The following is a 10,281-nucleotide window of genomic DNA, read 5'->3' as shown; positions in this document are numbered from 1 at the left end:
TCAGATGCATGAACATGTATATAAGTATGTCTGTGTGTATACAAATTTATATGTGTGTGTGTGCATTCAGCTGCAGACTCTAACCTACACAAATATCAAAGTGTTGCTATTGCGCTGCATGGTTGGGCCTTTACTTTCTGACTGCCACTAATACAGCGTAAGAAAATAAATACACGTACAAGCACACACAGACACACAGACATGCATATACAAATCGCATAGCACATCCTCCACGATATTGTGACGTCCTGATTAGTTGGTTGTTTTCATAGCTGTACGTGCCGCTTGCGGTGGTAGTGGTGGTGCTGGTGATGGTGGTGGAATACCTTGTTGTTGTTTGGCTGCATGGTGGATTTTCACAAAAACAACACAGCAAGTCAATTTCACAAACGCACACACTCACACCTATACATATATGGGTAGCGCTATTGCGCTGAGAGTAGAGCAGAGCGCAAGAGCATAGCCTACAACTACAAATACAAAGTGCGGGTGAACGAATACAAGCATACAGCGACACACACACATATACGCCCTTAAGTAAGCAGCAGAAACCCAGCCATTCAGGCATACTTCATGCTGCTCTTCACATTCACTTGGACTGCTTGTGCATGTGTGTGTGTTTTATTTATATGCGTGTGTATGGCTTGCCCTCCACACCGCTTGTATGCGCTGCCGTACGCGCTCCTTGCTACTTTACGTTGCGTTCGGACTCGAGGTGAATGTTATTTCAGCTACAGATTCAGTATCTGACGTGTTACTATCCCGAACGGATCGTTTAGCTCGGTGAAGTGCTGCAGCCAGCAAAACAAAATAAAATAACACCAAAGCAGAAAAGCGCTGGACCAACGGCACTTTCAAGTGGAAAGGGAAAAATAAAAATTAAATGAATATATATAAATGTATGTGTGTTGGCACAGAGATATAACGCAAACGTGGTGACGACACTTGCCACACCACTTAAATGTGTTGTTGTTGTTGGTGCACAAGTAAAAATAATAAAATAACATTTTAGTTGCAAAACCAAAAGGAAAAACCGCCAAGCAAATAGAAAATAAATATAAAAGTGCGAAATCCATGTGGAGCAAGCGCCCCATTACAGTGTTTTTGGCTAGGCGCGTCAAGAATCTGCGGCGACGCGCACGTCTGTAGCGGCGGAGTTTACTTAAAAAATACAAACAAGTGAAATTAAGTAAATATTTGCTGAGCAAACAAAGAATTTGGCGAATAGGACTTGCGACTTGCAACAACAAATACAAATTCGCGCGACCGACGAGTGCGCTCATATTAAAAAACGGTAAAAAGCGTGTGATGTTAAATTGAGCCAAAAACTTTAAGGGTTGTTTAAAAAAGTATTTTAAAAGCAAATAAAAACAATAAAAAGTAAATTGGCAAACGTGTTGTGCGGTAGTGTCAACAACATAGTTGTGTGCCATTATTACAATAAAAACACTTGACTTTCACTTCCTGCAAGCCCCGTGCACAGCAACCATAACCATGCATACGCTCTTCACCGATCAGAATTCCTTCTCGCGCCATTATGCGCAAACCGCCGGCTATCCGAGCGCGGCCACCGCCGGCGCCATGACCACAGCCTCAGCTGCTGCCGCGGCACACTATGCTTACGATCAGTATTCGCGTTACAGCTATCCGGCGAGCGCTTACGGCTTGGGTGCGCCACATCAGAATAAGGAGATCGTGAAGCCGCCTTACTCCTACATAGCGCTCATCGCCATGGCCATACAGAACTCGGCGGACAAGAAGATCACACTTAACGGCATTTACCAGTATATAATGGAGCGTTTTCCCTACTATCGCGACAACAAGCAGGGTTGGCAGAACTCGATACGTCACAATCTCAGCTTGAATGAGTGCTTCGTGAAGGTGGCGCGTGATGACAAGAAGCCCGGCAAAGGTTCATACTGGACGCTCGATCCCGATTCGTATAATATGTTTGATAACGGTTCGTTTTTGCGACGGCGTCGCCGCTTCAAGAAGAAAGATGTGCTGCGCGAAAAAGAAGAAGCCATGAAGCGACAAGCGATGATGAATGAGAAGTTGGCCGAAATCAAGCCGTTGAAGCTAATGACTAACGGTATTCTGGATCACAAGCACATGGCGGCGCATGCACACTTTAAAAAGGAGCCCATCATGGAACTCGGCTGTCTGGCGGGCAAAGATATGCACACCGGACTGAGCACCGCCATGTTGAACTCCTGCCATGACAGCTTGGCGCAAATGAATCATCTAACCGGCACGGTGGAGCATGCCGGTTTCACCGTCGACTCACTCATGAATGTCTACAATCCACGTATACACCACAGCGCCTATCCGTATCATCTGAACGAGGACAACTTAGCCGTCGCTTCGACGCAAATGCACGCACACCATGCCGCCGCCGCACATCACGCCCAACTGCGTCACCATCATGCCGCCCACGTCTCGCATACGCACCCGCTAACGCCTGGTGGCCATGCCGGTGTGCAGCTGGGCGGCACAACCGCCTTAACATCTGGCGCCTCACCCACAACGATCTCAACGCCACATGGACCGACACATGGCGGCTGGTATACACCTGAAACACCACCATCTGAGCCGATTGGTAATGGTGGCGGTAGCGGTGGTGTCACAAATGCCGGCGCACCAAGCAATAATAATAATAACAACAATAATAGCAGCAATAACAGTCATAATCATAATGGTGCGGCAGGTGTGCATATTGGCAATCAGAATCACGCTTCTGTGCTCACCGCTACCAGCAGTCCGTCGGCTGTGGTAGGTGGCGTCGTTACGGGCCACACATCACTGGGTTTTCGCGATATGCTCTTCGAGCAGAATCAACCATGTCAAATGGACACGGGCAGCCCGAATGGCAGCCTACAGTCAGCCAGTCCACCGGCGAGCGCCAGCGCTGCAGCGGCCTCAGCAGCTGCTGCGGCGTCGGTGATCAGCAGCCACCATCATCATCACCACCATCACCTGAGCGGGAATCTGGGAAATTTGGGTAATCTGAGCAACTTAAGTCATTACCGTTCGCATGTGAGCCACTATCAGGACTATGGCATCAAATATGGCGTCTAAGTCTCCCAGCAAACTGATTGCCGTTGAGCTTTGAAACGTGGCGCCGTGCTTGTGGCAGTTCCGGCGTAAAGGTACTCCGCTCGTGAAGCGCACATAGTCGGCTATTACCGTTATAAAGTAATGCATTTAAGTGACTGGCACACAAGTAGGACTTGAATGGACCGACACGCTTTCGCGTTAGCAACTGTAATGCAACGAAGTTTAATTACTTTTAGTAGTCGTTCTCAATACACAGTCTAAGGTATACGAATTTATATTCTAAGTGTTAATAATATTATGCTGTAGGTTTACATAAATAGATATTTATTTTTCTGTTTTGCTTTTTGTTTGAAAACAATAAATACTAGCTTCAATATATCATATTTACAATTTTATAACTGTACATATGTATGTGATTATACTATGCTATTGTGCGCACTAGAATTACGTGAAATAATGTTTTTTTAACCATAAAAATGGAAATTTTTAAAAATAATTAAATTTTTATGAAAACGCCCATGAAATCAAATTTAATTGAACAAAATTTTATAAACAAAAAGATGTATTTAATTATCATTCGTTTTTTTTATACAATTTTATCATTTTCTATAGAAAAAAATAAGAATTTTTTATTTAAAAATTGTATTAAAAAATGGTCTTATATTCTTGTATGTTTACATAAAATAAAAACTATAAGAAAAAAATATTAAACGATAAGGTTCTTCTAATTGTATCTTTTTAAGAAAAAGTATATAAAAATATTTTTAAATACAAAATTCATAATTTAAAAAAAATAATAATTTTATAAAAAATTTTAAATAATTTATTCATAATTGTTAATAGAAATAATAATCATAAAATGTTGTTATAAATGCTTCTTTATATGAAAAAGTATAAAGAAAATTTAAATAAAAAATTTATAATATAATAAATTAATAAATTTATAAAAAAAAAATTTAAATAAAATATTCATAATTCATATTAAAAATAAGAACCATAAAAAGTTGTGAGAAATGCTTCTTATTAATTAAATTTATAATTCAATAATTTAATAAGAAAACTTTTTATATAAAAATTCATAATTTTATTATACAATTTTTTAAAACTATTGAATATTTAATATTACGAAATTTTCATTTAAACATTTTTTATATTAAAAAAAACTATTAAATATTTAAAATTATGAATTTTTTAAATAAAAAATAAAAAAATAAAAAATTCATAATTTTAAATATTTAATAGTTTTATAAAAATTGTATAAAAAAATATTTTTATAAAAATTTTTGGTTTATAGTTTTTGTTTTATGTGAACATAAAATAATATAAAACCGTTTTTTATACAATTTGTTAATAATTTATTTATTATTCAAACGATTTTTCATTTTCATACAATTCACAAAAAGGTAATATTTTTTTAATTTCTTATTTCTTTATTAATTTATTCTTAAAATTTATTAATTTATTTCTTAAAATTATAAAAAAGAAAATTGCAAAAATTTCCGTTACTTTCACAAAGCGCACTTTGGCCATTGTATATTTATTTTCTCACAAAATGTGCATTAAAAATCCACAAAAAAATATGTGCACACATTCATATACATATGTATATTCATGGATATAAGTACATACATACATACATATGTGCACACGCTGTTATTTATAGGCAGTTTATTTAAAAAGTAAAATTTCTACCGGTTCGCAAGAAAAAAGGAAAAATTCACTTTTCAGAGCGGGCGAAATGTGAGTGTGTGTGTAAGTGCACATAAATTAAACGCTAAAAACATTTGTTGTTGTATTTTAAATAAGCAAAAATATATAATAACGGTAAATTAAAAAAAAAAAAAAACAATAATAAAAACGTTTTAAGTCCATAAGTTTTAGCGAATAGCAAAGAAATTTTGTGATCATTCGAAATAAAATCTTAAGCCTTTTAATTTTTACACAAATAAGAACACAAAAAATAAATATAATTGTTTGTAAAATATTAAACGAGTTACAAAATAAAATTAACTGTAAAATATTAAGTACTTTTTTGTAGAACTTAAGTATGGTAACTACGTTGTAAACATGACGTTTCTATTTTTAAGTAAATTTGATCAAAATATCGCATTGATAACATATATAGCTAAAAGTCTATGCTTACAATATAGATTGGGACAAGGATTTCGAAAAATATAACAGTAAAAAAATATTATACTGAAGAATTACACAAAATGGTTAGTTTTACTTATTTTGTATATATAATATATATATAAAATATTATTTGCAGTTAAAGGCATAACAACAAAGGAAAAAGTTTTATATGGCCTTCACTTAGGCGATAGTGTAACTAGGTCCTTAAGGGGTACACCTATGGTTGCAGCCAAAAGATATGATTTTTGAGATTTAAAACAAAAATTTTACATCTGAATCAATGGTTTTAAAATTTTGAGGTTATACTAAGATATACATATTTTAAGAATACATAGTACACCTTTTGAAGAAAAAATGAAGTATTTTTCAAGTTACACGCGATCTCCGACGGTCTTCCACTGCTGCCTTGAATCCAGCTTTCACCGTGGATGACAGTAAAAATCGTTACTCGAAAATGTTGTCCATACAAAGACCTGCGTCGTATAACAAAATGAACAAATTGACGGCGTTAAAAAGAAAAACTGAATTTTACTCATCATTTTGATCATTTTTGGTCCTTCAAAATTCGATTTTTGTTGAACTCAAAAAAGGTACGTCAATTTATGAAGAGCTAATATATACAGAACATACAATTTTTGATAGTGTTTTTATCATTTGTGTCCCATTAACCACTCAGCAAAATTTAAAAATGAAGTTTGAGTAAAACTGACCGGCTGTAAATCAAAATGTAATATGTTAGTTTTAAAGGTATATACTTTGGAAATTTAAGAAATATATATATTTTTTTTAATTTTACACTAGGTCTGCCCCTTAAGGTTTTCAGAATAGAGGCGTGAAGACCTACAGCATGCATAAAGTCTTCAAGTGTGAATAAGAAATTTAAGCTAAAATGTATGAACATCTTAAATCCTTTATATCGTCACTTAAAATGCAAAGCAACGTATCATCAAAAAATTCGAAATAGAGTTTTTATTGCTTACGATTCATTACATCATATTGCATATACATATAGTATGTACTTACATATATGTATGTATCATACACTTTTAAATTTCCGCTGGGCAATATATCCAATATAACAATTTTTTAACCAAAACTGAGATTTTTTTAATATGAGTGTTTTCTATAATACCGTTTTTCCTTCACTTGTCAACTTATTAAAAATGATGTTACGATATTTTGCATTTTAGATGACGATATGAAAAGCTAACAAACAGCCTTCATATGTAAGCCGAATTTTTTTGTTTAAAATAAATTTTAAAAAACTTTTGTAACTGCTACTTCAAAGAAATTATTTCAAATTGTCGTTTATTTGATTGAAATAGTGCTTAATATTGATTGTTCTATGAAAAATATTTTGGAAAAGGTTTACAATATTTTTAAAAGTTTACAAGACATTATGATTTCACTTATTCCTCCGAATCACTACTAATCATCCTTATTAAGGTGTTGATTACAGGCGTTATTTGGAGACATTTTTTCTTATTGTTATAAATAGGCATATCTTAATTCTTCAAATAAGATGCTGTGTTAATCAAAGATAAGTCCAAAATTCCTTTTTATTGCCTTACATGCACCATTATTTAATGAATGGAAATAAATAAAATATTTTTTAATTCAAAAGAAGTATATACTTCTGTCAAGAAAGGGTCGGGAATTTATACATAAACCAAAAGTTTTCAATCAGCATCCAAATTTATTTTATCGCTTTCGAAGTAACAGCAATTTGAAGCGATGCACATGTCCCAACGCTTCTCCCAATGTTCAATGATATTTGTTGAGTGTTTGGCCAAAATTTAACACAAATACGTTAAAAATTTTTGTAAAATTCGACAAACACTACTGAGGTCGACTAACATAAACAGCTGCTGTGAAAACACAGGTTGACAGATCGCGCTAATTTTTGACATCATAATAAAAGATAGTTATACTAACCCAGAAAAAAAATTACCTGAGAAATGAGAGAGGGAAATGAAGAATTCCCGATACTTTCTTGACAGAATGTACGTTTGTATATCCCAAAACAATTTGATGACTAAAAGCAAAAGTTCATTGTTTACTTGAACATGTTTTATTTTTACTTCATTTATGGGACGATTTTTGGGAATTAAAAGAGCATTTTTTAAATTTATGGTTAATTTAAACATGTGTAAGAATGCACGGTAAATTTTTTGAACAAAAATATCAAATATATTTCGAATTAGACGCAATCTTCAACGGCACTAAAAATAATGTCTACACTGCTTCGTCTTTCTCCGTGGATTAGCTTATGAACCACCAAAATTTAATTTTTAATTTTTTCACTAGTATAGAAAGATTTTGTCTATATAATGTCTGTATAATGTCTATATATTGTCTATATAATGATCTTTGAATATACATCTACTAATGAAAAAATTAAAAAAACGCGATTTTTTAAAAAAAGTTGAATTTCACTCAAAATTTTGGTGGGTTTTGTCTTGCCAAAGTTCTATTTGTTTTCAAATTAAACACACATTACTCGTATTATCATGGTTTTCTTTTATCTTACTGGAGTAAATTTTGAAGTTGGATCGTATTATGAAAGTATAATTTCTAAGAATCCACTGCTTCTTAAATTTACGCCAGAGCCAAACCTTTTATGCGATAAAAAACCAGACGGAATGATATACATAACATTAGAAAATAAAAAAAAACTAATATTTGTTATCTTATCTGAATTATTTTTAGAATGCCTATCCAACTATATATCCACATATATTGTATTACATATGTATGTATGTGATCCTTATGCAAACATTAAGAACCGATCCCTAAACTTTATACAAAAACTATTAGATTAATATTAAAATTACAACCTTTAATACAAACCCATAGCTAACAAATCTGCAGGTGTTGCATAAGGGAAGCATTATGTTTTCAAATTCTGGCTTTTATTTTAGTTCGTCACTTTTCGTCTCTATATATTTTTGATATATATATAATTTTTCTTTAAACAAACTTTCAAAAAAGATATAGTATATAAACAACTGAAGTATTCGCTCAATATAAAACATATTTTCGTATCATTCCATCGCTGTTACACTATATCTTGTCACAGCCATATTGGGTGACCATGAAACTGGTGAACGGCAGTGTTTCACTTGGTATATCAAAACATGCCATCACAGTGCGTCAACCAAATGCCAAAGCAATGTTGGATTGAATTACTGTTAAATCACCATTTGCAGACAGAGAACACAAATTCCCCGTCGAACTGAAAATAAGTAAGGTAATACTTTTATGCATGTGTGTACAGGAAAGTGGTAACAAATCATAGCTAACACCAAAACAACCTGTTTGCTAATAATATTGTGGTAAAAAACAAAAACTAAGAAAAAAATTATTTTATGATACAAAAATATCGTTACAAGCAATCGATAGCTACCCTGTTGGAAAAATCTATCTGCCAAATGGTTAAAACAATATTTAAATACCACGGTTAAGAAAATACTAAATACTGTTTCTAAAGAAATAATAATAATTCTCATATTATTTATATAAATTTTGAATGTCTTATAAAAAGTATGGTGATAATATAGGTACCTCCTTATTATCTATATAATACAAAAAATGTAGCTAGTACTGCCAGATTTTAGCGTTTGCCGAATTCCCATTTTAATATGTTGTTCGATAAATTAGTTTTCTAATATAAGTAACGGATGATCCAAGCAGAGGTACTTTTTTTAATAACCGCTTTTTTTTTTTGACATATCACACGTGAGTCGTGTCAAGGCTGTCCTCTTATTTTTAATCAGTATTGCTTGGTATTTCATCATGGAAAGATTTACGTCTGAATAAGGTTTAAAATCGTTCAACTTTATTAAGAAAATTCACGTTCTGTAAAGAATGTGTTTCGCGCAATTCACACAATTTATGGTCAGCATAATCGGCCTACTGAGCATTCACCCAACTTGAGGCCCACCACTATTTGATGCCTGAAATTGAAGCTCGTGATCTCGACGATATTTGGTTTAAACAAGACGACGCCACTTCCCCTACATCGTGTCAATCAATGGATTTATTGAGAGAACATTTTGGTGGGCAGATAATTTCATTTTTTGGCCCGATCGATTGACCACCAAGATCGTGTGATAACACACCACCACTATTCCTGTGAGAATATGAAAAGTCTAAAGTCAATGCGGACAATCTCGCATCGATTCAAGCCGTGGAGCAACACATCATGCGTGTCATTTGCCAGTTACTAGTCGAAATGCTCGATGACTCGGGAAATTAGACTCAACAGATGGATTACCTGAGACGTAGCCGCGGCCATCATTTGAAGGAGATAACTATCAAAAAATAATTGCCAAAAAATGTTTTTTTTTTTCGAATCATAATAAATATTCCCCATTTAATTTGGAGTTGTTGTGTTTTTTCTTAAAAAAAGAACTATTGAACCTTGAAATAGATCACCTTTTATTTACATATATATGATCGCTTTCGCTTAAAAGCGATTTTGTACCGAATTTTGAAATCTCTGGAAACATTTCAGACTAAAGAATAAAGTGGGATAGAGAGCGGAAATGATTCAATGAGGAACATAAGTGCTGTCGTGAGAGTACCTCAAAGTATTGATTTCATGTTACAAAGGATTAGATATAGGCTTTTCATAATTCGAATCCGTTTGAAGTTGCTGATGTTCGCTTTTAATATCTTTATTTACAATTTTATATTTGTTTGAGTTTTAGAGCGGAGACTGTACTGAATTGGAAATGCATGGCAAAACCTAAGGCGCATTTCTTGGAACAACTTGGTATACTTAAAAGGCTTGATTGTATTGATAGCAGACATATTAGGTTAGTATTACAGTATCGCAATAGCTACTGAGTGAAATTGCAATTTCTTTTCACAACGTTTCAATCCATATTTTATATTACAAAGTCCTTTAGTAAAATCTTGAGTACAATTGTCATCTGTTAAATATTTTTGCGTTTGTTTCTAAAAAATCAATAAAATTTCACACATTTGGTTAGGTAATCAGACTGATATTCGTGAAGTCATGAACGATCCCACATGAGACAACTTGAAACGCGTACCCGTTGTGAGTAATGCGAGGGCCTGCTTTAG

General features: G+C 33.7%; 1 protein-coding gene across 1 annotated transcript; it reads left to right on the top strand.

Annotated features, from left to right (window-relative positions):
• Positions 1-729: 729 nt before the first annotated feature.
• Positions 730-3,575, top strand: LOC105233427 (fork head domain-containing protein crocodile). Its single transcript, XM_011215514.4, has one exon. The coding sequence runs from the start codon at positions 1,495-1,497 to the stop codon at positions 3,076-3,078; it is 1,584 nt and encodes a 527-aa protein (XP_011213816.2). The 5' UTR covers positions 730-1,494; the 3' UTR covers positions 3,079-3,575.
• The last annotated feature ends 6,706 nt before the right edge of the window (positions 3,576-10,281 follow it).

Source organism: Bactrocera dorsalis, chromosome 5, assembly GCF_023373825.1.
Source record: "Bactrocera dorsalis isolate Fly_Bdor chromosome 5, ASM2337382v1, whole genome shotgun sequence".
Classification (NCBI taxonomy): Eukaryota; Metazoa; Arthropoda; class Insecta; order Diptera; family Tephritidae; genus Bactrocera; species Bactrocera dorsalis.
The sequence above is the reverse complement of the archived record's forward strand: the minus strand, read 5'-3'. Positions and strand labels throughout refer to the sequence as shown.